The following is a 27,155-nucleotide window of genomic DNA, read 5'->3' on the forward strand; positions in this document are numbered from 1 at the left end:
ATTGTTCTCCCTCCTCTGGAATGTGAGCACATGTGTGTGTTTGTCAGGCGGTAAATAAATATGCCATTTATATACTTTCATGTAAAAATGCAGACATTTGTGAGCAAATTTTAAAGTGTTTAGACATCCATGCATGATGATTCTGTCCTTTAGTGTTCCTGATGTTTATGATGCATCTGTTTTTCATAATCTGTCAAGATCAAGTAGCAGCAAAACAAAATTATAGCAGCACAAACTAATGTTTTGTGGTTTTTACTGTCCTGTGAGGCAGCAGGAACTTAATATGATAGGAAAACAGATTTCAGGAAATCGCTTTAGTAGAGCTGGATTCTTGGTGTCATTAAAGGAATGCAGGGCGTTTTGATCGAATACAAGGCACTATAGATTTTGCTATAGAACAGCTAAACGGGAGGTTTGGGCTGAGGGGAAAAGAGGACAGGGATCACTACGACAAGTCTAACCAACGAGCGCGATAGTCTGTAGAGTCAGTGAGAATAGAAAGAGAGAGAAAGAAGAAAAGACAGATCAGACTGGTGGAGGAGAGGCAGAAGAAGGTGGTGGAGGAGCGGTTAAGACTGCATCTCAGCACGCAACATCCATGGAAACCAACAGCAGAACAGCAACCTGGACACGGAGGAGAGAAAGAGAGAGAGAGGAACATGAAACAAAAAAAATGAAGGAGGAAGAGTACAGTGGAATACAATTTAGCAAAGTATGAATTCAGATAGAGGTTGTGTTTATCCATGTAGCAAATGTGATACAGTCTAATTCAGTTAAATTTCTGTGCACACTGTGTGTACATCAGATGTGAGAAAACAAACTTGCAAACACACACACACACAACAAAAAATCCATAGAGACTGATAGTTACACAACCCCCTGATATATATCATATATACATTCAGCAAGCTAACACTGGTCAGGAAGTAACCCAAAAACAGAAATTAAAATTTGTATATGTACCATCCTGCAAACATTTTATTATATTTTCAGTTTGCTAATAAACAACCTATTTCTGACTGTCTGTTCTTTTAAATATAGCGTACATGGAGCTCTCCACGCCCTCTACTTACAGAGTGAGCATCTCTCCTTTTTCACCACAGACTGAGTGGGCCAATCACACAGAGTACATACTCGCTCATTAGGCATGTCACAAAAACACAGGAGTCCAGACATGGAGTACTGTGGCATACCTCAAGGAGTACTAAAATGAGGCGTTCCATGGATTAATTTTTTGCTTATACCAGGGGAGTTTCTCCATGCGCACTGATCAAATTTTATATTTCTGAGGCTGTTTAAAATCCAAAACATTATTACTTAAAGGCACTTTAGATTTTTTACATGCTTAATGACTCAGAGAACCACACCATCATTCGCAGACAGCTGCAGATGAATAATTTTCTGACAATATGCAAATTTAAGTGTGTCTATGCATCAGAATAAAGCTCAGTTTGTGAGTGGAAATAAGGCTCATACATATGCACACAGTTTCAGAGTTACATTTTTGTAAAGGTGAACCTGCTTTATAAATCTGAAAGACAAGGTGTATAATCATATTTCTCCTGTGCATATACAATATGTCCCTCTGAAGCAGCATGTTTGTGGCTCCACAATGACACCTCCAGCTGTCCTGCATACAGGTTAACACTATTTTCAAAACTGTTAGTGAGAGTGACAACTGAAATTAAGACACTGTATGGATGTCAAGTGTTTAGATCACAGGAATCAAATATGTCACTGATAATAGAGGTCTAAACTCAGCCTTTGACACGTGTCTGACAATATACAGTTGTATGTAAAAGTTTGGGCACTCCTGACGATTTCCATGATTGTCCTTTATAAATCATTGGTGGTTTGGATCAGCAATTTCAGTTAAATACTGTATATCATATAGCAGACACAATGATATTTGAGAAGTGAAATGAAGTTTATAGGATTTACAGATAAATGTGCAATAATCCTTTAAACAAAATTAGGCAGGTGCATAAATTTGGGCACCCCAACAGAAAAAAATACATCAATATTAGTAGATCCTCCTTTTGCAGAAATAACAGCCTCTAAAGACTTCCCATAGCTTCCCATGAGAGTCTGGATTCTGGTTGAAGGTATTTTGGACCATTCTTCTGTACAAAAACATCTCTTGTTTGTTGGTTTCCAAGCATGGACAGCCCGCTTAAAATCACACCACAGATTTTCAATGATATTCAGGTCTGGGGACTAAGATGGCCATTCCAGAACATTGTACTTGTTCCTCTGCATGAATGCCTTAATAGATTTTGAGCAGTGTTTAGGGTCATTGTCTTGTTGAAAGATCCAGCCCTTCAACTTTGTCACAGATTCTTGAACATTGTTCTCAAGAATCTGCTGATATTGACTGGAATCCATGTGAACCTCAACTTTAACAAGATTCCCAGTACCTGCACTGCCCACACAGCCCCACAGCATGATGGAACCACCTCCAAATTTTACTGTAGGTAGCAAGTGTTTTTCTTGGAATGCTGTGTTCTTTTTAAGCCATGCATACTGCCCCGTGTTATGTCCAAATAGCTAAATTTTAGTTTCATCAGTCCACAGCACCATGTTCCAAAATGAAGCTGGCTTGTCCAAATGTGCTTTAGCATACCTCAAGCAACTCTGTCTGTGGTGTGTATGTAGAAAAGGCTTCCTCTGCATTACAGCATCTCCTTGTGCAAAGTGTGCTGTATAGTTGAACGATGCATACAGACACTATCTGCAGCAAGATCATGTTGTAGGTCTTTGGAGCAGGTCTGTGGGTTGACTATGACTGTTCTCACCAGCCTTCGCATCAGCTTATCTGAGATTTTTCTTGGCCTGCCACTTCGGGCCTTAACTACTACTGTGCCTGCGGTCTTCCATTTCCTCACAGTGGAAACTGACAGCTGAAATCTCTGAGATAGCTTTTTGTATCCTTCCCCGTAAACCATGATGTTGAACAATCTTTGTTTTCAGGTCATTTGAGAGTTGTTTAGAGGCTCCCATGTTGCCACTCATTAGAAGAGATGCAAAGAAGGGAAACATTTGCAAATGGCCACCTTAAATACCCTTTCGCACAATTGGATTCATCTGTGTAAGGAGGCCAAGGGTCAGTAAGCTTACCAAAACAATTCTGTGTTCCAATAATTAGTATAGCCTAAATTTATGCACCTGCCTAGTTTTGTTATAAATAATTATTGCACACTTTCTGTAAATACTAGAAACTTCATTTCACTTCTCAAATATCAGTGTGTTCGTCTGCTATATGATGTATTTAACTGAAATTTCTGATCCAGACAACCAATGATTTATAAAGGAATATCAGGGGTGCCTTCAGCTTGCAGGTTCTCTCTGTCCTCACCTGGATATGGAGTTCTCAGAGGTCAGGTCTTTAGGAGAACGCAAGGTGTTGAAGTTACGCTTGGGCTGAGACACTGCAGAAAGCAAACAAACAGAATATTAATGGCATTATTTAGGGGAAAGGCATCAACATCCATTACTATTGATTTACAGGTCAATATCAGACCTGAATCAAGAGCTTTATATTTAGCGCATGATGTAAATATTCTTTGAATTTATTTTAGTGTTGCTTATCATTTATTAACAAAATTTGCTGCAGCGGCTTTCCACATCATCCAGATGGCATCAGTGGCACCAGCAAAAAAAAAATTCAAGGGTGGCTAGTGGGGGCTAGGCAAAATCTTAGGGTGGCATACCTGACCAAAAAAAAAAAAAAAAAAAAAAAAAAAAACTATTTGATATACTGAATTTACAGTATATTCATATATTTAAACACTGATTTTTTTATTATTGCAATCACACAATAATTACATTAACTTAATATATTTGGGTTATTCAACTATTCATGACAGAATACAATGACTGAGACAAATTTGACAAATTAGGGCCCGAGCACCGAAGGTGCGGAGGACCCCATTGTGCTCTGTTTCTTATTCTTATTATATTATATATTATTATTGTTGTTGTTGTTGATGTTGATGATGATGTTGCTGTTGCTCTTGTTTTAACACCGTTTTCACATTATTAACTGTTGTGATTTAAAATATATTCCCTAAATCCACACAAATCCAATGCGCCCTCATGTGGTGGCTAAGGGGTGGCTCAGAGTAATCTGGTGGTGGCTGTAGACACCCCCAGCCACCACATGGGGGCGCCAATGGACGGCATGACAAACACAGATCTGAAATTAATTGACCATGTAAGTGCACAACTGAGAGCACCCCTTCTACGACTTGTATGTTGATTTATGTTAAATTAAGCAGTACACATGGTGGCCAAGAAAACCTAACACACTATTAGGTGCCTTAAGGAAAGTCAGTTTGAGTCTCCAGAACAGTCTCACCATACCTAGATTAGATTCTACCAGTCACTGAACTCTGTGTGTGTGGATGTTGTGCTATGTCTCAAATTCTTAACAGCTGGATTTAAGTAATTAGCCAGAACACCAAAGTTTGAGACTACAGAATTCAATATGCATGAATGCCCAAACAATTCCAGTTTTGTCATTCAGGTAAAGGAAATTCTGTGGCAGCCACTACATTATACGTATCATGAGTACAATCAAATAATGAATTCAGTGTAATTGATCTGACGTGGCTTTTAATTAATAGACCCTGAAAACTGAAATACTACTCAAACAAATTCAGATCTACCTAGGTGGGAAAATCAAATTAATGCAACACTTACTGGTGACCTGGTGAACTTTCTTGATCTTTAAGTTGTCGTTCTGTGAACCATCTTTGGGGCCTCCGATTCTGAGAAATCAATGGCAACAACACCATAAATGCAGTTTGTTGGTGCTGTTATGACACTGTAGGAATGAAGTCATTACTTTAACTAGAAAGCACTCAGAGAGTGCATGCCTCTGCCAAACTGAAATAATGCAGATAAACTATAAAGGTGCCTTGACACTTGCACAAATTTGATCCCCGCACTGGTGTGCCAATGAGCAAACTCGCTGTAAACTGCCCGTGAACTGTGTGCGGTTGAGTCTAAAGAAAATTTTGAAATGTTCAACATTTCTGGCATGCATAAATTTTGTGCCACTACCGTGAACTAACCGTGAGTGTAGTGCAACCTATTCTCAAACATTGTGTGTCCATGCGTATCATTGTGCACAGGGCCTCGCAGTTTAAACACAGTGTACAACAATTTATGACAAGTTTACTCACTGACATGCAAGAATGCCTGTCAGTGCGGAGATCAAATTTGTGCAAGTGTCAAGGTGGCTTTTCAAGCATACCATCTAATGACACACATTGGCACGACGAATTGCGTGGCAATGTAGAGCCAAAATTCATGCAAGTGTCAAGGTGGCTAAGCACGTCCAGGTTTTCTGCTGCGTACCTCTGTACACGAGAAGGAGGAGCAAACACTCCATGCTTGGGGAGGCAGGAGAAATAGTTAACTCCAAACACGGAGCCGTCATGCTTTCCTGTTGGCTGATCAAGTTCTACACCAAACCAGTAACCTGCAGAGATGAACACACAGCTCAGTACACAGTGTTTCATTTCGACAATCATCACTGTTACCTGAAACATGTCTGTCAGATTGGACCAACAACGGGGGTGGGGAGGTCTGAGTAGAGGACAGTTACTTTAAATGAAGCCTCATGCTATATCTTAAAAATGTGCCTCATCACGAGTTTGCAGTTAGTTCAGTGTATCTCTTACATTTAAAATGTGAGCATTCAAATTATAGCCTGTGAAGGTGCACACTTGGCATGCTCATAGCCATTTGGTTAAAAGGCACCTTACTAATACTGACATGCAGCATGTTAATTATACAATGAAGAGACTCTGCAGAGTTTAAGCACAGACCTGGTGCAAAGTCTGTCTTGCCGTAGAAGCGGACAGTGCCGCGTTTCTGTCCGGCCACCAGAACCAGATCACCTACTTCAACCTTCATTCCCTCTGGATCCAAACCGGCCACTGAGGACTTCTTCTTCTGAGCTGAGAACACACAGTCACAACAACGTAGTTATCAGTCTGTAACATGGGCCACATACAGTTAAAGAAAATTCCTGCTTTAACATATTATCATACATCTAAAACATATACAGACTACAGTTCCTGCCAAAAAGATTCACTGAGCAAAAAAATGCTTAAAGGTACTCATCATTTCCCACTGTTATCAGTTCCTTTTGGCTTAATACACGTTTCCCAGCAAAACCACCCCAAATTACAACATTAGTATTTCTTTTCATGTGTTTTATATACGGTTTTGGTTCTGTGAGTTAGGACAAACAATCTACATGTTGACCATAACAAGACTGTATGAGTGAAGGTACGACTTATGCGCGTGCAAAGATGTGCAAACAACAAGAAGGAAGATGACACTAAGTAGACAAAATTTAGAAGTTCTATAAAAAAAGCAGAAAAATCTGATATCAAGTGTTAAGAAACAAAAGAAGCCAGCCAAGAGGGATAAAACCAGAGTAGCAGTTGAAGAGGAATATGAACACTGGTACACATTAACGCCGTAGGTAAAGCTGTGTAAACTTTCAGATTTCGCTGCCATGCTAATGGATGCACAATCAAATCTGGGCATGTTGGCCTCTTAGCCAGTAGGGAGCACTAGAGATGATGTGGTTACCTTTATCTTTCTCTTTTTTCTCTTTCTTGGTCTTTCCAGCAAGACGAGAAGCCAGGTCCATGCGGGGGGTGCGAGGGGTGGAAGTGACAGACGAAGGTGTGAGATCAATGGCCTTTGAAATCTTTGACACTGGGGCAAAAATTCCTGCAGGAGAAACAAAGACAATTAAACCTCAGAGTCTCTGCATTGGATTCTATATATAGGGTGTCCCCCCAAAAATATACAACATTTAAAACACTCGGTGTGACCCTTAAATGCTACAAACTTAATCACTTATGTTTCTTTTTTACTTGCAGAGACCCTGAAGTTTATATTGATGCCAAGCATCGATGCACTGAAGGAAAACATCTGCCGAGAAATCTGAAAGATTCCTCAGGACACTTTCCCCAAAGCGTTTGCAGGCCGTAATTGGCCAACGCGGGGCCTACACTGAACATGTTGTCTAAGAGACTGACAAAATGCAGGGCCAATATTGACATTGGTATGAAAAACGTCAACCTCTCAGCTTTCTATCCAGCCATAAATTTATTTCCTAGACATATGCTTTGACCATTTTCTTTGCTGATAAAATGTTGAATATTTTTTGGGGACACCCGATATGTGAAAAGTCGGAACAATGATGGTTTCAGTATGTTGTCGAGCTGCAAAGAATATTTACCTTAGGACTGTTTGGGGAAATGGAAGGTTACGGCTCCATCACACTAGAGCACGAACGCTGTACGAATCACACAAAATGGAAAAACAAACAGAATTCGAGCTGCATTCATACGAGACAGACATTCGTACAGCCGTGTACGAATGCCGTATAAATACCCAGAATGTGGTACGAAGCCGACTCGAAGGACTGGCGCAATTCGGAGTGCAACAGCACCCAAATCCAGGTCGACTACCCAGAGTGCAGGTCAAATGGAGACATAAACCTTGCCCTCCAAAAAAAAAAAAAAAACAGAATTAAAAAAAAAAGACAAAGAATAAAAACACCACAACACGAAATACCACAATGACACCTGAGGTCTGTGTGGAAAGCAAGCCTGGGGTGGTGGTGGGGGGGGGGGGGGGGGGGGAGAAGAACTGTGGTCTGCTCTTTTGAAGACCTGCCATGTCACACTGCTGGGTGTCACGCTTGCATCATATTAAAGATTAATATTAAAGACTGCTTGCAATCCACCTGTGGCATTGAGCAGAGACACTCGACATGGGAAGACAATTATCAGCTTTTCAGCTTTTGGGCACAGGCAGGATCACGTTGTCCAACACCTTCCACCCGAGCTGCATTCATGAGCCAGGTGGACTTGTCGACATGTTCCACACTGCAGAGGGTTTTCCAAGAAGTGGTGAAGAAAGGCAACACCAAGGAGGTGCACTCTTGCTGCAAAACATGACAAACTGCAAATTCAACAGCGGCTCCAGGTTCCAACCTGGAGCTGGTAAAACTGCTGGTGACATTTGGCACAGATATCCAACAGGCAGGGTGGAGAACAGTCATTTATAGCTACACAGTTGTGCCAGATTGAAGGAAAAAAACAAAAACAACTTTCCACCACCAACCACTGCAAAGCTACGAAACGCACCGCTCTTTGTTCTCTCAAATCCAAAAGGCGGCGCTGCTTTTATGCAGCACTTCACTAAAATTTCAAATAAAACAAATAAAATGAAACAGCCACGCCGGCCAGTTTTGTTGGTACTGAAGATTTCCCCTTAAGTGTGTTAACACTGATCGTGCGCTCCATTCCAGCGGGAGCCGATCCATGTGCGTGTGTGTGTGTGTGTGTGTGTGTGTGCATCAGCGTGTATGCGTTTGGAGTCCAGAGCACAGATGGCCCCTTTTCACCCTCCAGAGTCTCCTCTTCCTGAGCGGGGGCGCAGATTTAACTTGTCATCTTTTTTATTTATTTTTTGTCTTTTAAACTTGTTTTATGTCACAGTCAAACACGGCACATGATGTTCAGTAACAGTGACAGCCCATTCAGCCGGTTCTGAGACGCAGTGACTCGCTGCTCACCTGATCAAGCTGTTACAGATACATGGTCATGCCTTCTCTTGGGTTACATAACGTATGTGAAGTATGATCATCATCTAAAGGTGCCCTCGTCAGGGGTACAATCGGGACGTGTCGACACGATCAGACTGCTGTGAATGCTGGTGGGTTGCTATTTTGGATGCAAGTTCATATGCCAGTTCGAATGCCATTTGAAGAAGCAGTCACACAACAGTACAAACGACTTCCGGTTATGGCGCGTAGCTGAAAGGTCGCTTGGACAGAGGCTCCGCCTGGGTTGAAACAATTTGTAAGCTTTAACAGTCTATATCGAGCGAACTGTGACCAAAATTAATCCTAAGGTCTGAATGTCGTATTATGTCGAAGAATCGAGGGAGAAAACAGACAATTAAACTTAAAAAACACGACGTTGGAGCGTTACGCGAGGACAAGTCCGAAGGAGCTGAGGATAGCACTATGCTAAATCAGGACGAAGCTAGTGACGTGAGTCAGATCCTGTCAGCAATAAAATCACTCAGAAATTACTTTAACACGCAACTACATGATGTCAGAAATGACTTCTCCACGCAAATGCATGAAGTGGTCTCCTCTAACCGCAAGATTAAAGAAGCTATAGGGACCTTCTCAGAAAGACTCATTGAAGCCGAGAACCGCATTAGTGCGGCGGAGGACCAGATCTCCTCTCTCACAGTAATGGCCGACACCACAAAGGGAAAAGTCCAAAAGCTTGCTATGCAGATGGAAGAGATCGAGAACCAACGCCGACGTTGTAATCTAAAGCTGGTTGGAATTCCTGAGGGCTCTGAAAAGCGTGACTGCCGTGCATTTCTGATGACATGGCTACCGCAAGTGCTGGGTATGGAGGATCACCTGGACATCGAGCAAGCCTATCGCCTGGGTACGACGCCGACAGCAAAAAACCATCAACAACAAAGTGAGACAAAGCCGCGTGTTGTGCTTGTGAAATTTCTGTCTTATCGTGACAAAGACAAAGTGATGAAGGTGGCACGTCTGAAGGAGGTTAAACTCGAAAGCAGTCGGGTGTTGTTCTTCCGGGACCTATCACCAAAAGTCCAGAAACAACGAAAACTTTTTGATGGTGTTAAACTATGACTGAAAGACTTGAATATAAACTATGGACTCATATTTCCCGCGCGATTGTGGATCTGGCACGAAGACACCTGGCACTTCTTTGACTCTCCTGCTAAGGCTGAGAAACTCGGCAATAAGCCGGAGCGCTGCAATCCGCAAGACACCCGACGTGAACCTTCCGAGGAACAAGGGTAACATAATACTGTCTGACTGTCTGATTGACAGTCCAGATTGTCAACAATAACCTGCTGTTGTGTAGCTGCTGTGACATTGGAATGTGTGTAAGAGACAATAATAGTATGGTCTAGGCTACTGTGGACTGTGAAATATTTTCTTTTTGGTAACAAAAGAAAAGAGTATTTTTCCCTTTTTTTATTATTTGGGCAGAGTTTATATCCAAGGTACTATTTTGTTGTTGACTGTTTTCTTTTCTCCATTGCGACGATTGGTTGCTCACTGCTCCCTCTACAGGATCAGGTTGGAGCCTGGCCGGGACACTGGTTAAGGGAGGGAGGTGCGTTTTTGTCCGCACGGGGTCGGTGTTTGGCCTTGTTTGGGATAGGCCTGTGTTTGCTGTGTTCTATGTTTGTTTTGAATGCACATTATTGGTAATATTTTATGTTCTGATTATAGAGACGACAGCGGTAATGTTTAATTTACAGATGGTATCATGAGCAGAAATGTAAGGGCAAATATGATTTCATGGAATGTTAGGGGTCTTAGAAAGTTGGTGAAGTTGAAACAAGTAACATCCAGATTGAAACAACTAAAAACACAGATAGCCTTTCTTCAGGAAAGCCATTTACTTTCATCTAAACTTATACCATTAAAAAGGAGATGGCCAGGGCAGATCATAGCAGCCTCATATTCCTCTCATGCAAGAGGGGTAGCAATACTAATTCAGTCTTCTGTTCCATTAAAAATTCACAATACCATATTAGACTCAGCGGGCAGATACTGTGTTGTACAGGGTTCAATATTTGATCAAGATATTAATTTGGTTTGTATTTATGGGCCAAACAATGAGATGCCTCTTTCTATGACAATTTATTTTTAACCTTATCATCGCTATATGGTGACTTCTGCCTAGCAGGGGACTTCAATTGTACTCTGGATCCAGCCCTTGACAAATCTTCAGGTATTGATGTCACACACATTCAAAGTAGGAAAGCAATTCAATACCATATAAATAAGTTTGGTCTATGTGACGTTTGGAGATACAAAAACTCATCTAGACGTGAATATTCTTGCTACTCTGCTACTCATAATTCATACTCTCGTATCGATTATTTCCTTTTCTCTAAATCCCTTATAGAAAATGTGAATGACTATGAGTACAAAAGTATTGTCATCTCAGATCATGCGCCACTGTTGCTCTCCTACACTGTCATTGGAGCTTGCAAAGGACCTTCAGTGTGGCGATTAAGCCCACGATGGATCCATGATAGCGAGTTTTTGACATTTCTTGAGGCAAATATTGATATCTACTTTAAAATGAACACCAACCAAACATCCGCATCAATTAGGTGGGAGGCGTTCAAAGCCTTTATCAGGGGACAAATGATCAGCTATACAAGCAGTATTTCAAATAAACAACATATAAAGCTGATAGAGTTGGAAAAAGACATTAAAGAATTAGAAGAAGAAATTAATATTTGCAGTAAGAAGGAGACCAAACAAAACTGGACATTCTTAGAGCTCAGTATAATGAGTTGTCAGCAAATAAGGCAGCGTCTAGCCTAATGAAACTAAAACAGACATTCTACGACCAAGGGGAAAAAGCAGGGAAGCTATTGGCTTGGCGTATAAAATCATTACAGAATGAAAGAGCAGTCTTTGAACTTGAGTCTGAACTAGGGAATCCAATTACTAATTTACAAGATATCAATAAAAACTTTCAGGCATTCTATTCAAAACTATATACATCAGAAACTAAAGCAACCCCTCACTCACTTGACAACTTTTTAAACCAAACTGACATACCTAGGTTGGATGATAATGCTCAAAAAGAACTTAACCTCCCAATATCCCGGTCTGAGATATCAGAGGCTATTGATAGTATGAAAGGAGGGAAAACACCAGGGCCCGATGGCATTCCTATTGACATCTATAAAACATTTAAAGGCATGCTACTTACTCCCTTATTAGATATGTATGAGGAATCGTTAGAGAAAGGTGAATTACCCTCAACGCTAAAGACCGCACTTATAACCTTAATATTAAAACCTGGCAAACCTTCTACAAAATGTGAGTCATACAGCCCAGTATCTTTGATCAATAATGATGCCAAAATAATAGCCAAAGTTCTTGCACGCCGACTAGAGAAGCATTTGCCATCTATTGTTGAGCCAGACCAAAATGGTTTTATATTGGGTAGACAAGGCTTCCACAATATCCGTAGGGTGTTAAATATTATACATGCTAAAAAGGAAACACCTGACACGGCCGTGATAGGTTTAGATGCTTTAAAGGCCTTCGATATGGTGGAACACACATACCTATTTGAAGTTCTTCAACATTTTGGTATAAGCAGTTATTTCCTTAACTGGATTAAGATCTTGTACTATGACTCAAGGGCATCAGTACTGATAAACCACATAGTGTCAAAACAGTTTCCTCTTTCCAGAGGCACAAGACAAGGATGTCCCTTATCACCTCTTCTTTTTGTGTTAGCTATAGAACCCTTGGCTATTACAATCAGAAACAATCTTGAGATAACCGGTATTAACATAAATGATATCGAGAATAAAATAGCACTCTTTGCTGATGATGTGGTTGTCTTGCTGACCAACCTGAAGCAATCTGTACCTGCCCTATTGAAATGTATAGACATATTTGGGAATTTTTCTGGCTATAAAGTTAATTCAACAAAATCTACAATTATGTTCCTGAAAAGCTCAGAAAGGATAACTCCACCGCCAGGGGCGTAGGTTTGCATATGGACCATAGGGACAAGTCACAACCAATATTTTGGGATGGCAAAATAGTCCCTACCAATATTTAGCATTTTTGTTTATATAACAAAATCATTCACTATTTTTTTGCGAACTCGATACTATAATGTTAGTCGTCACGTTTTGTGTTTTCGACGTGCCAGAATGACAGGGTTACCCATGTTGCAATTTCATTGGCTCACGTTCTTCTCACATGGACGTAAACAAAGCGCATCTCGTGGCAGGCAGTGCTTAATTTGTAAAGTGGGAGGTCCTGGAGCGCAGAGGATGGGTGGCTCCAGTGCAGTGTTGCCAGATGTACGATAATTATCGTATTTGTACGATAGTTTTGCCATCTGTACGATGTACGATCTATAATGGGAAAAAACCCAATATGTACGATAATTTCAGTTGGTTGCCCAAACACGCATCTCTCTCTGACACCCAAGAATCATTTTGCAGGCGTTGCACTCAGGCGGCATCAAAGACACACCACACACAGGGCTGCCGCTGGCTTTGGGCTGCCGGGACAGTCATTTGAAAGCCCGCCCCCTCCCCATACAAAGTAATGAGTTCCCATCCAATCTCTGCAGGACAGGACAGGAAGATTCCCCAACCAACATCTTTTTTTTTCGAAACTGTATTTCAACAAATGCAATAACAAACGAACAAAACACAAGAGCAAAGAGATATACAAGAAAAATAAAAAAAAGTTCAAGTTCCTTATGGAGGTGTCAACATTTTTTCTGTGTTCAACAAAATCTGCACAAGTGGCCATGGCATCGGATGACGACAGCGACCTCGAGCTTGAATTCAACTCTTTCTAGTCTGGTAATTAACACGTTTGTGTTACTTCACAGTCTGGTAGTGCATTTGCTTGTGCATTTGCGTTCTTTTTGTGCCATAGTTTCCCCATTAATATAATTACTGTTTAAAAATGTGACATAAAATTCTTTGTAAATTAAAAAAAAAAAACGCTAAAATAGCTACGTTGTATGCGTTTTGTTTGTGTACGATAATTTCTCCCAAAATACGATAATTTTGAGGTTTTGGTACGATAGTTTCATATTTCATATCTGGCAACACTGCTCAGGTGCAGAAAAACAAGAAGGGCGGGGGGGAGGGGTTGCGAACAATGCTGTGCGCCACACTTAAAATAAACTGCACACAAACACGCACACACACCTTCACAAATGACACTAACATCCTGCCTTTTCCTTAAAAAATACATTTATGTTTGCTGTCTGTCTATGTACTTTTCTGTCACTTTTGCGCTCTTTTTCATACTTTTCCCTCGTTTCAAAAGTCACCGAACGCACTTTACTGTAATATATGCAACATATAGCATACTGTTGGATAGCATGGGTTCTTGGCTTGCTGTCAGTGTTGAAATTTTTTAGAGTGAGGGCTTACGTGAGAACTTACGGTAATGAGAATCAGCGGCGCACTAGTGTGAAACTTCCGTGTTTTTCCTCTGCGTTATGACATCACAGGCTTACGTTTACCGTAATACACCATATATATCATTGGAAATCCCTTTTTTTTTTTTTGGCAAATTAGGTTGCCAGATACCTACAACTGCATTATTGATGAAGAGAATAGATTATACATCTTGTTTGCAAAAACTTTTTTTTTTTTTTGTTAGCTCCACAAGTATTTTTTTTTTTGTTGTCTTGTTCTCTCAGGTGTAGGCCTATAGAATAGATTCGTGATTTTGGGTGCAATTTTGTTATTTAAGCTATTTGTTTGTTTGCCTACACACTTAATATTGTAAATAAAGTGTTAAATTATTCAGCATTATGTCGTCATATGTTATGTATTATGCTGTACTTGTGCGTCTAATGGTATGAGTGGGTTAGGGGGTGATGGTGGTGAGCAGGGGGGCCGGGTGGGCGGGGGGGGGGTGGTATTGTCCCTACCAAAGCTGAGACCAAACCTATGCCCTTGTCCACCGCTATACACCCCCTTCAAGAATGTCCAGGATAGTTTCACGTATCTGGGTGTTAAAATTACACCAACAATGGAATCACTGGTACCCGCTAATTATGATCCCGTAGTTGAATCTGTGATGGGCTCTATAAACAGATGGAAATCTTTGCCACTGTCCATGATTGGACGTATTAACTTTCTGAAAATGAATGTTCTCCCTAAGCTCCTTTACCTCTTTCAAACCATTCCACTTGCTCCTCCTACTAACTTTTTTGTCAAAATGAAGCAGATCTTTTGTCATTTTATTTGGAATGATAGATGCCCCAGGTTACGCATGACTCTGTTGTATTTACCATATGATAGGGATGGGTTAAAAGTCCCTTTTCTCCAAGGATACTATTGGGCTGCACAATTGAGGGCAGCTTCATACTGGTTTGACACTACATCATTCCCTAACTGGGCGAGGATGGAGGAGAGGACAACCTCCAAAATCCCTCTTAAGTTATATCTCCATTCAGCAAACCTTTCTATTTTGAAAAAAACGAACCTTAAATCCTTTTGTTAGGAATACAGTGATCATCTGGCATGAGATTTTGAACTACTTAAAAGAAAATGCTGCTTTATCCCAATTTACTCCCATTTGGGGAAATAGAAATTTCACACCAGGTACAAACGATCTTGGTTTTAAGATATGGGCTAATAAGGGCATCAACAAAATATCAAATTTTTATGATAGAGAAGTCCTTTTAAGTTTTACTAATGTCAAGCAAAGATTTAACATTGATGCCAAACATTTTTTCAAATACTTGCAGATTAGACATTTCATAAAGCAAACTCAAAACTCCTTAAACCTGCCCCCCCTGAACACTATTGAAATGATAGCTATGAACTATTATGGCAGACCCAGACTCATTTCTCGATTCTACCACAATATCATTGCAAAATCAATAGAATCCTCAGACGATAAAAGACATGCCTGGTGTCTAGATCTTAAAGAAGAAATATCTGATGAAGAATGGAAGCATGTATTCTTACAAAGCCAAGTTCAAACGATAAATACACGGTTTAAATTACTTCAGTACAAATGGCTGATGAGAACATATATCACTCCAGTAGTACAACATTGTATTGATCCTAATACAACTGATCTATGTGTTAAATGTGGTACACATAAAGGGACTCTATTTCATTGTCTTTGGGAGTGTTCCATTATCCAAGAATTTTGGAAGGAGATAATTACGACTTTGTCTAAGATTACTGATACACATCTTCCACTATGCCCTAAGCTCTGTATACTGGGACCTTTCCCAGAAAATTGTACACTCAGTAAATTTGAGAAAGCAATGGTCATATATTGTATACTTGAAGCAAAACATAAAATTGCTCTGTCATGGAGATCTATGTATAGGCCAAGTAAGCACATGTGGGCTGAAGGACTCTCACACTGTATAGCCATGGAGAAATTGACATACTTGATGAAGGGGAAATATAACAAATTTGTTAAGATCTGGAATTCGTTTATGGAGTTTTTGGAAGGAGGGGGTTTGTCTGAAATTGTACAACTTATTCTTTTTTTTTTTTTTGCTCATGGTATTCTTTTTATTTTCTTCACTAATGTTAATTTCCACATTTTATATTTACTTACTGTTGTCCCTGAAGACTATGTTTGTTAACATGCCTTCTTTTGTTCTTGTTGTTTAGTTTTTGTATGTGCTTGTTAATTAAAAGGGAAAAATCAATAAAGATATTTGTCAAAAAAAAACAAACAAAAAAAAAAACAGTAAAAACGCCGTATGAATATTCCTCAGTTTGAATGCAGCACGACAGTAGTGTGCCTGGTCGTGTGAATTTGGTGTATTTTCCTGAGTGCCACACGAATGCTGCCCAAGGAATTCAAATGCAGCTTGAATGCAGGTCAAATTGCACGAATGAAATTTGAATATCCATTCCTACGGCAGTAAGAATGCGATACAACTGCAGCTCCACTGCCATTCGTATGTGTTCCAGCACGGGTGACAAGCGAATGTGCCAACTGCTGTAGGAATGCTGCACGAGGTGTTTGAGTGCAGCATGTATTGGACAAATGCAGTGGTGGGCACAGATAACCAAAAAATTAACTTCGATAACAGATAACTGAAAAGTTATCTTTGATAAAGATAAACCGATAAACCACCCAAAAATGTATCGGAAGTTACAGATAATCAATAACCGATAAATTCTGGTGTTGTCTATGGGACATTTCTAGTTACTAAAGAGCTGAAATTGATTTTTAACACGATCGCGGTAAAAGACCTAAAGAATAAGCAAGAATATTTGACCATGCTGCCCCCTGCAGAAAGCAACACAGACAAATCCTGAGAACACCCACGAAATCAACTCTTTACTAATCATAATCATTTTTCTTTCAACATTGTGCCCCTGCTGGAAGCTCTTGTTTACAAGCCGCAAGAGCAGCCGCAAGAGCAGCCATAAGGCCAGCTCCCTATCAATTTCAACACTCCGGTCAGGCGGAGGTCTTGAAAAATAAAGTCATACTAACTTATGGTTTTTTGAAAATACTGATAGAATAACTCCATTAATGTCAATTCTGTCATTTGTACAAAGTTAAAATATAACATATATCTTTTAATGTTGAATAAGGCACTAATTCTGAGGTTCTGTAACAAACACAGACCGCAAAGCATTCTGGGTAAAAGTGCTAAACAGTGATTGGTTCAGTAATCCATTATGTAAACCAACATGTTAATGTGACGTGTCGTGTGTTGGTTTAAAGATAAATGTGCTTTTGTAAAATATTCCATTTTTATTTGTAAAAACAGGCATTTTTACGGAGACCTGGAAGTGTCATCGCAATTGCATGTTTTAAAACTTTTATGATGTTGTAAAACGTGCACTCAATATTAGTAAGTAAGTAAGTAAATTTATTTATATAGTGCCTTTCACAGACATAAGGCCATGTACACACATTGTCGGGTATTTGTAAAACCGAATATCTTACCCTTTCAGTTTAGGGAAAAAACTTCATCCACACTACGTCGTTTAAAAAAAAAAATCCATCCACATCGAACCGTATAAATGTGTTGTAATTAGTCTGCCAAACCTTTGGGTGGCGGTACTGATTAAAATTCTATCCAATCAGGAGCCTTATTCTCTTGTCGTCACTTCCACAAAAACTAAAAACATGGCGCTAACCTCGTTCGTGTGGACCGATAAGGAGTCGAAATTACTTCTAACTGTAGTTTTAGAATACAAAGTTAACAAATATATGCACACAAAAAGCGCCTGGACAATGGACAATACCAACACTTTGAGAGCAGCCATGTACCCAGACGTTTAATACTGCCATGAACACTCCTGGCCAGTAGATGGCAGTAGCGGCCTTGAAAAAATGTCAAACAAAATTCCAGATAATGTGTGTCTGCTACATTTAAGATGCGTGGAATTTAACAAACGCAAATACACTAACGTCTATAAACCCAGAGAATATATTCATGAGAGTTTTAGGCACTAGAATTTAATGCTGTTATCTGTGGAGCCTGAACAGAGTGTCTGAAATGCATTTGTCCTGTCGTGAACGTCTGAGATTACCTTATGCTACCCATAATGCATTGCTGCCTGGCACAGCATGTGCTTACAAAATCTTAAAAATTAGCACATTACTTTAAAACGAAAACATATATCTGATATTTTCACTTTATAAACTTCAGACATGACAATAATTTTAAATAACTTGTCTAAAATGAGTGGTTAAAATTTGAACCATAAGTTAAACATGTATGCCTCTGGATGACTTGTTGACATTGCGATTATATTAGTATGGTGTTAAAGGAAATGAGTTTTTCTTTGGTCACCAGTTCTCCTTTGCTTATAGACAATAGAGTGGTTTCTGATTGCAGAGGGTACAACAACATGCCTATTAGGAAACTTTTAACAGGTAGGTCTCAACAGCTTTAACAGTTTTGAAAATGTTTTTCACTGTTCAGCTTAGTTTAGTACGTTATCGGTCTAAAAGTTATCGGACAGTAATTCATCGGAAGATAATTAGTCCGATGATGGTTTTTAAACTTATCGAAAAAGATAATCCGATAATGAAAACATTATCTTCGATAATTATCTGTTATCGGATTATCGGAAGTGTGCCCACCACTGGACAAATGTTGTTCGAATGTCAATTAATTTGGCATTCCTGCAACTCGTGCTCTAGTGTGACACGGTATTACAGAAGCCTGCTGGTGACCACAGTTTAGTACATTCAATCCCCCTACCAGACAGAGAAATGCTAAGGTAATGCAGTGAAACATAATGCTACCCCTGAGGAACGCCGTAAATCCCCAAGTTGGTTCTTGCGACTATTTGACCTTGCACCTTGCGCTGGGAAATCCCAGATGAACAACTTCAAATCAGAAAAAGTTGGGATGGAATGGAAAATGCAAATATAAAGCAAAAGCAAAAACACAGTGATCCTTAGATTTAGTTTGACTTCAGTTTGCAGCCGTATAAACCTAAGATATTTCAAGTTTGTGTGGTCAACTTAATTTAATTCAATGCATTCATGCTTGCATTTCAGGTCTGCACCCCCCCCCCTTACAAATGCATTAATTTATTTATTTTTGCATTTTCCATAGCATTCCAACTCTTTCTGATTTGGGGATGCAAATTTAGTAAGGGGTAAGTATTCAAAAACACACTCTAGTGAATACAACTCTAATAAATCCAAATTTGCTAACACAGTATTGTGAACAAGCCGTGGTGGCATTGGTGGCCACCAGACCTAAGCTTTGGAAATTAAAAAACAAAACTGACAAACAGCCTCATTTCAAGCGACATGCTTGGTCAAGCACACCTGCTCCCAATTCCCATTATACATGTGGCTATAACACGTGTCTAGCAGATGTCAGTGCAGTCAGTACCATTAAAGTTCACCAAATTTTAATTAATTTATCTTCACTGTATGCTGTTTACAATTGGAGCTCTTCAAGATGATAATATTTATTATGTTTGTTATGATGTTAAACAAACTGGAAAGGATGGATTTATCTATTTGTCTATCGCTCACTGCATTTGCAAGGTACATGTTTCAGCTTTCCATAGTCTCGGAATAATGTGTTTACAAACCGATAAAATATAAACTATGAAAGACGGGCAAAGTTTTGGGAACTGTTTTATAAAATACTCAACGTCAGAGGCACTGAGAGAATTACATTAAAATTGGCTATAGCTCAGTCTTACTGCCGCCCACTGAGATACGTCAACCCCAGTGAATTGTTTGAGGGCACTCTGGCAGCTGTTACCTAGTTTAGGAGGACAGATGAAGTAGCGGACTCCGCCCACACTGCCATCATTCTTTCCTTCTGGCTCATCCAGCTCCACACCGACCCACTGACCGCTGGCAAACTCTGTAGTACCGCAGAACCTCAGAGTACCAGTCTGAGAGACAAAGGTACAACACAGACACACAGAGAAAATGAGATACATGTACAACTTACAGGTAGTGGAGGGTGATATAGCATTTATACACATTGGATCATGACCCACCATCTTATCACAATTCTTTTTCATGTTGAGTTTTTAAGACTATTTTGTAAATTATTGAACAGTACAAACTATATGTCCATTAAAAAACAACCTCAAAATGCAAGAAAACGTAACATAACATACTTCGACTAAAGTAACTTTTGAAGAACACTTGAATCGTGTGCAATTCTGCTAAGTATGAACATTCAATAAAATAACAGCCATGGTTTTTGACTTGTACTTAAAGGCCCTGTCACACCTTGATGATTTAGCCAGCGTATGATGACCATATTAAAAAATGCTGGCATACGTCTAATATGTTATGGGCACGTTTTTTATAAGTTAAGTGCACGATGAAGCATGCTGAAGCATGCTGATATACATTGTAATACACAGAGCACCTTGAAAAATTTTGGGCATGCTGGAAATTTTCAACGCATGCCAGCGTATGACTCATACACAGAAATGGGCATAGAAAACCAAAAAGTTAGCTTTGATAACCATTATTCCACTAACCAAAAAGTTAACTTTCATAACGTTAAACTGATAATCCGGTAAAAAAATTAGCGCAAGTTACAACTAACCACTAACTTTTCGTATTGTCTCGGTCGCGACCATATCGGATTACACTGTCGGCTACTGATAAACCAGTTTTGAGTTTAAGTGCTGCAGGGGCTGCTGGGTAAATTCAGGATCATAAACACAAAACAAATACATGAAAAATAAAGAAATAAAACCCCAAACACTGTCGTTATCTTTATCAGAAGCAGTAATTCGAAGTATTAGAAGTCACAGTTTATTGTTGTATTATATTTATAAACTGTTACAGGAATGGCTCACCCATGTTGTTTTCAACGCGACTAGTAAAATCTACACCTCATCCGTCACGTTGAGCTTCACCACCAAAGAAAACCCACCTAAGTTTTGTCTTCACATAACAATAAAGCAATATGTGGGTTATCACTTTAAAAAGTAAAGATTTGCATTTACATGCTGTCTTTAAAGCAAACACACTAACTGATGATTTATGCTACGGGAGCTCATCTCGGCAGAACACCGGCCTGACTGTTGCAGACACACAACAGACAGGAACTAACATGCATGATTTTAGGGTTTACAAACATTTTTGGCCGTTAAACTTTATTTACTTTACCAGCAAAAAAAAGTTAGTGGACTGAAAGTTAGTGGAACTAAATTTTGTGGAAGCTAATTGGATGCTGATGGTTTTCAAAGTTAGCTGAAAAGCTAATCTGCTATTGAAAAAGATAGCTTCACTAATTAGCAGTTAGCAGATTAGCATAACTGTGCCCACCACTGCTCATATGTCCTGCACATGCAAGACATAAGTTGCAGGTAAGTTATGCGATTGCTGGCACACTTTTCTTGTAATTTACTCATAAGTCTAAGTACATCCATTAATGCTGTGCATTGATTGGCTGAAAGCAGCAGTCCTCATGCAAACAGACTGTTTCATTCACACACAGAGTAATATAATCTTACCTGTTTGTTTCAGTGGGATCCATCATCACAGTCTGCCGAACATGTATTCACATAAAGTCTCCTGGTTTTGGAAAACAACATCTAAAAATACATTAATTCCTTGTCGTAGCTGGAAATGTAGCGTTTTAAAGCAAGTCCCTCAGTGGTTTTTCTGCTCCGGGTGCATTTCTCAGAGGATGCCAGTGTCGGGGGAACCGATAAGACAGCAACTGACACTTTGATTGGTACCTCGGTCTGTTCAATTATATTTGAATACAGTGTCATCAACAAAACCAGATTTTGACTTAAACCAAATATCGGTCTTTCTCATTCATTATCCGGTTGTTTAGCGCTGATTTAACGCATCACGTGATAAATCTGTTTCCGGGTCCAAAGACCTCCAAGTTTACAATTAAAGTTACGTCTGTTTGATCCTTTTAAGGATTTACAGTTTAAGTTTACTCGTAGTTTGTGTTTACATTGTGCGCAAACCTCCATCCCTCCCTTCTCCGCCTCCACCTCCGTTAACCGCATTGGTCTGGTTCTATGGTCAGAACACTTAATAAAACTTGTTTTTTCTTTTACTTTACATATTTTATTATGCACAGGTAAAATATACATGTCTGTTTGTTAATAAAAAATGATTTATTACAATAAACAGGATGTTAAAGTGCAAACTTCACTTTCTCCCTGAGCAACATGAACAGGAAGCGATCGCAGCTCGCAGCAACTCCCATTGAAAATAACAGAAACAACCTGAACGTCTGACATTTTTACATAAAATTAAAGCAGTAACAACGTCAAAAAGCCCAGTTAATATATCCAGGAGAGTTTTAGGCACAATATACAAAGAGTTTGATGTTGCGATGTTAATGCTGTTGTCCGTGTGCAATCGTGTAAGTGCATCCTCATCAGATCGTCTCAGTGCAGTTCTCACTGTTACTGACAGCGCGCCTTTTTTGTTTGGAGCCGGAAGTTGAAAATCACATGATGCGTTACGTCACACTTAACAACCGGATAATATCCCATGTTAATTTAAATCCTGGCACAATTTTCCTTCAAGTAGTTGAAACATAAAGCATCTAATAATGTAATGAATCACTTACTCATCCGAAGTGCCTTGAGGCAGCTTTGTTGTGATTTGGTGCTATACAAATAAAATAAAATAAAATGAATTGAATTGAATGAATGTTTGTGTTGGTGTTTTTTGGGTTTTTTTTGGTTCAAACTAGATTAATTTTGCCATCACTACAGACCATCCAGACTGCTGTTCTGACCTTCATGTCATCCAGCACCACGCGATCTCCCAGCTTCAGCCCCAGTGAGGACAGCATTAAGTTTCCTGGGATGTTGTCATAGTTGGGCAAAGTGGCTCTGGGAAGGTTACAGCTCAGGGGGACCGCATCCAGCAACAGCTGCTTCAGCTCTTTAGCCACCATAGCAGCCTCGGCCTTGTCAAGACTCATGTCCATCGGATCAGGAACAACCTCTGCTGGAACCTGGCCCTTTTCATTCTGCAGACAGAAAAGATGAAAGCTAATCAATGAAAAGAGTGATGGACATTTCTTGAGGAAGGCTAAAATGGCACTTTATTGGCATTCAGACTAATCTGAGACAGTATCGGTGAGCAAATCAAAATTCACAACTGATCTACTAAATGCATTAGAAACCTGGAGAGCTGCCTTCCATCACTATAGTGTTTTATTGCCAATAGCCAATTTGGACACACCAGTGTCTCCAAATTTATGAACGTGTACTATCAATAAACAACATTAAAACACAGAGAACATTTACCCGGACAGTCGGGTTGGCGCCATGTTCCAACAAACATTTGACGGCACCAAGACAGAGGTTGGACGCGGCAATATGGAGAGCTGTCCCATAGTGGAAATCACTGCAGGTGGAGTTCAACACTGTGGACACCACAGAAGAAGAATTCAGTATAGCAAGTTAAAGTTGTAATAACACCTGATTCTCATACATTTTCTATACCCAGGATGCCAGTCTGTCACAGGGCCACATACAGACAAACAAACACATTCACACTCGCACCTACAATCAATTTAAAGTTCTCAATTCACCTCAATCGCATGTATCTGGAAGTGGGAGGAAGCCGGAGGACCCAGAGAGAACCCACATAAATACAGGTAGAACACGAAGACTCCATACAGAAAGGCCATAGGTGGCACGCGACCTCACAACCTTCTTGCTGTGAAGCAACAGTGCTAAGCACTAAAGCACCGTGCTGCCTGACACCTGATAATATTTGTGCCAATTCCAACTCTGGTCTGTAATCTTTGTTTGTAATCTAAAGGGTTGAACTGGTCTGAATCCATTTTAAATCAAGCCCAAAGTGTTGAAATACAGAGCATGGCTTAACCTCTGTATCAAAACTTGCAGTGAATATTTTATTTTAGCACAAAGAGATTCAGCACATATAATGATTTTGGCACAGAAATGCAGGGTCCGTGATGCAGAAATTTATATGGTAGTTAATATTCTAATTTACACCCGGCCTTCTTACCAAGTTTAAATAACTGTGCTAAAATGACTAAAAATCCAGCCAAAGCCAGCACAGGTAATAATTTAGATTTTCTCACTTAAGTCCTGTGTGATTTTATTTTTATTATAATTTTTGGTTATTATATGGTATTATTTAATAATGACCATTTAATTTTACACTGTGTACCAAAAAAAATAAGGCAACCATCTACTCCCCAATTAAAGCTTTTTGTAGTTCATAATTGTGACTTTTGTCAGAGTTGAAAAAGGAAAAAGCACCGAGGTACAGACACTCAACTGATTATCCCTTATTGTCAGGAACTACACACATCAAACTGTGTATGTGTGTGTGTGTATATACCTCTAGGTTTGCCGGCTTTTAGGAGGACTCGAATCAGTTCTGGGACATCAAAGTAAGCAGCGTAGTGCAGCGCATTCATGTTGGTCCAGCGGCTTCTCAAACTCACATCAGCTCCCAGAGATATCAGCTGGCTGCTGAGACGCAGCGCTGCTGCTGGGTCGCCTGTGCACACAAACCAGACAAAACGTAAAGCTGCAGTGTGACAGAGCAGCTCCTGACAGGTCAATAAATGATACAATAAGGCTCCCTTTACACAGTTGTGGCATGCAGTTGTGGGTCTGTCGTGTGGCTTAAAACATGTCTGATCTGCACAGGTGATGTGAAAATACCTTTCTGTGTAACTATTTAAGCGGCCCTTGTCCAACATGGAGTTTATAATGGTACAAATTCCATCACATTTCCACGGAGATCCGACACTTTTTTGACATATATGCTGAATTTTGAGTGGTTAGCCATCATATTTCCTCACCGCACATGAACACTCTCAGAGAGAGAGCAAGAGAGAGCAAAAAAACAAGCCAAATATTAAATGGTTAATTTTTCACACCCGACAGTTTGGATTTACAGTTGTGTTCAAATGTTTACATACCCTGGCAGAATTTTTAGTGGGGGTTTTTTTGGCCATTTTTCAGAGAATATGAATGATAACATAAAAAGTTTTTTTCACTCATGGTTAGTGTTCTGTGTGCCGACGCGGCCCGGAGGACCCGAACCAGCGTCTGACCGGACCCAGCGTTAAAAGAACAGAGAGCGGTTGTTGGGAAAGTGTAAGTACACGTACCCACAACAGGGGGCGCAAATGAACGGACAATGGAATAGGTCAAATAACAACACTTTACTGTTGCGAACGTGCACAACGAATACAACAGATTACAACAATGGACAAAATTCAATTCACAAAGGTGTCGTGTGGGCAGGCTCGAAGATAGGAGACGCCTCTCCGAAGTAGAACCGGAACCACACGGTTTCCGCCGCCACAGGACCCCGGGAATACTGGAGCCGCCAAGTCCCGAACTCCCAGGTGGCCACTGCCTCCGCGTGTCGGACCTGGTACTGCTGGCGAGGAACAAAGTACAGTTAAATGAGGGCGCGTTTGCACCCAGCAATCCGCACGGCAGGAAAACTACCTCCACCTCTCGTTGGAAAAGGAGTCTGTTATATAACGCACAAAGTCACAAAAGATTACTGTCACACAGTGAGCTGAGAATATTACCTTCCAGGTAGAACGATATCTCGGCAAAGAGGTGGAGACGTCGTCCTGCTGATATACTCCTGCCGATCAGATGATTGGTAACAGCTGTTGCAGGTGATGCGTGACAGCTGTCACCCTGGCTGCTCCTGTGAGGCGGCTGCGCCCTCTGGTGCCTGGAGCCCGCACTCCAGACAGGGCACCCTCTGGTGGTGGGCCAGCAGTACCTCCTCTTCTGGCGGCCCACACAACAGCGGTTCAAAGAAAACAGATTTATTAACCAACTGTGTGAATGTGCAAAAGGGAGCAGCGGTCTGGCGTGGGAGGACGGCGCGCGCAAATGGACCGGAGCCACAAATGTTCTGGACTCAGGAACCCTGCTGACACCCCCCCCAGGCGGCTGCACGGACCACCGAGTTTGTGAAGAGGAGAACGAGGTTAGTCAGCCCAAACCTTCAACTCAGAGGGAAGTTCACACCAGCATGTACTCAACAAACACTTCCAGGCTTACGTTAAAGGTAGCTCCTCACCGCAAGTGCCAACCAACACTTTCCATGAACGGCGGTGAGGAGCGAACCAAACAATTAACGTAACACGCTCAATTACAGCTGTTAATTATTAGAAACCATAAACATTAAGGTACCTCAGGAAGTGCGCAGTACAGCTTGAGAACCTCACTTCTCCTCTCTCACAGACACGTGCGTCAAACCCGGAGCGGTCCTCAGCGTCTATTGTAATGAAGCTGATCTCTCCAAGTCAGCCTCACACGGATGGCACAAAGGTAATCCTCTGGCAAAGAAGCCCTGTATCTTCAGGGCTTAAATCCAGCAGGCCTCATCAGGGAATGCACTCCAGCTGTTCTCCTGTTGATCTGCACGTGTAGACAGGCAGCAGGTGCAGGCAATGAGTAAGGTTCTCTGATCCTCTGCACACTTCACCTCTTCTCAACTCAGGACCAAATGCAAACCACCTGGGGAGACACAGAGAAAGCAGGCCCAGCCAAACACCCCCCACTCCATGACAATAACCCCCCCCCCAGAACCACCTGGGGAGACAAAGAAAAACAGGGCCAGCCAAACACCCCCCAATCCATAACAGTTAGTGGTTGGGTGAAGCCATTTATTGTCAAAGAACTGTGTTTACTCTTTCTAAATCACAATGACAACAGAAACTACCCAAAACCCTGATCTTAATACCGTGTATTGCCCCCGTTAACATCTGTGACAGCTTGGAGTCTTTTGTGGTAGTTGTGGATGAGGCTCTCTGATGGTAAAGCTGCCACTGAATATGTCTTGGACTTTATTTACATCAATTATGAAGAAATACAAACAGTATGGCACTCTATGGTAAATCTGCATGGAGTAGACAGTCCTCAACAACTGACTGGCTGTGCAAGAAGAAGAGTGAGGAAAGACACCAAGACAACCCTGAAGACGTTATAGGCTTATGTGGCTGTGATTGGAGAAATTGTACACAGTACATGTTTTGCATTTTGTATCCCCAGTTATACAGCTTCATGATTAAGTGGTATAGAGGAGGATTTTCTTA

General features: G+C 40.6%; 1 protein-coding gene across 2 annotated transcripts in view; it reads right to left on the minus strand.

Moving 5' to 3' along the window:
* Positions 1–303: 303 nt before the first annotated feature.
* clip3 (CAP-GLY domain containing linker protein 3) overlaps positions 304–27,155 on the minus strand; it is a 73,777-nt gene continuing 46,925 nt past the window's right edge. The window contains exons 5-14 of one of the 2 annotated variants that reach the window (XM_034168218.1): positions 24,419–24,580; positions 23,350–23,468; positions 22,833–23,069; positions 19,854–19,989; positions 6,610–6,753; positions 5,835–5,966; positions 5,362–5,485; positions 4,702–4,769; positions 3,356–3,428; positions 304–624 (exon numbers count right to left, since the gene is read on the minus strand). In XM_034168218.1, the coding sequence (XP_034024109.1) occupies positions 570–624; positions 3,356–3,428; positions 4,702–4,769; positions 5,362–5,485; positions 5,835–5,966; positions 6,610–6,753; positions 19,854–19,989; positions 22,833–23,069; positions 23,350–23,468; positions 24,419–24,580 (1,250 nt within the window). In that variant the 3' untranslated portion in view covers positions 304–569. Of the gene's footprint in view, positions 625–3,355; positions 3,429–4,701; positions 4,770–5,361; positions 5,486–5,834; positions 5,969–6,605; positions 6,754–19,853; positions 19,990–22,832; positions 23,070–23,349; positions 23,469–24,418; positions 24,581–27,155 lie in introns of both variants that reach the window. The other variant, XM_034168217.1, reaches the window with a different exon arrangement.

Source organism: Thalassophryne amazonica, chromosome 4, assembly GCF_902500255.1.
Source record: "Thalassophryne amazonica chromosome 4, fThaAma1.1, whole genome shotgun sequence".
In the NCBI taxonomy this organism is placed as follows: Eukaryota; Metazoa; Chordata; class Actinopteri; order Batrachoidiformes; family Batrachoididae; genus Thalassophryne; species Thalassophryne amazonica.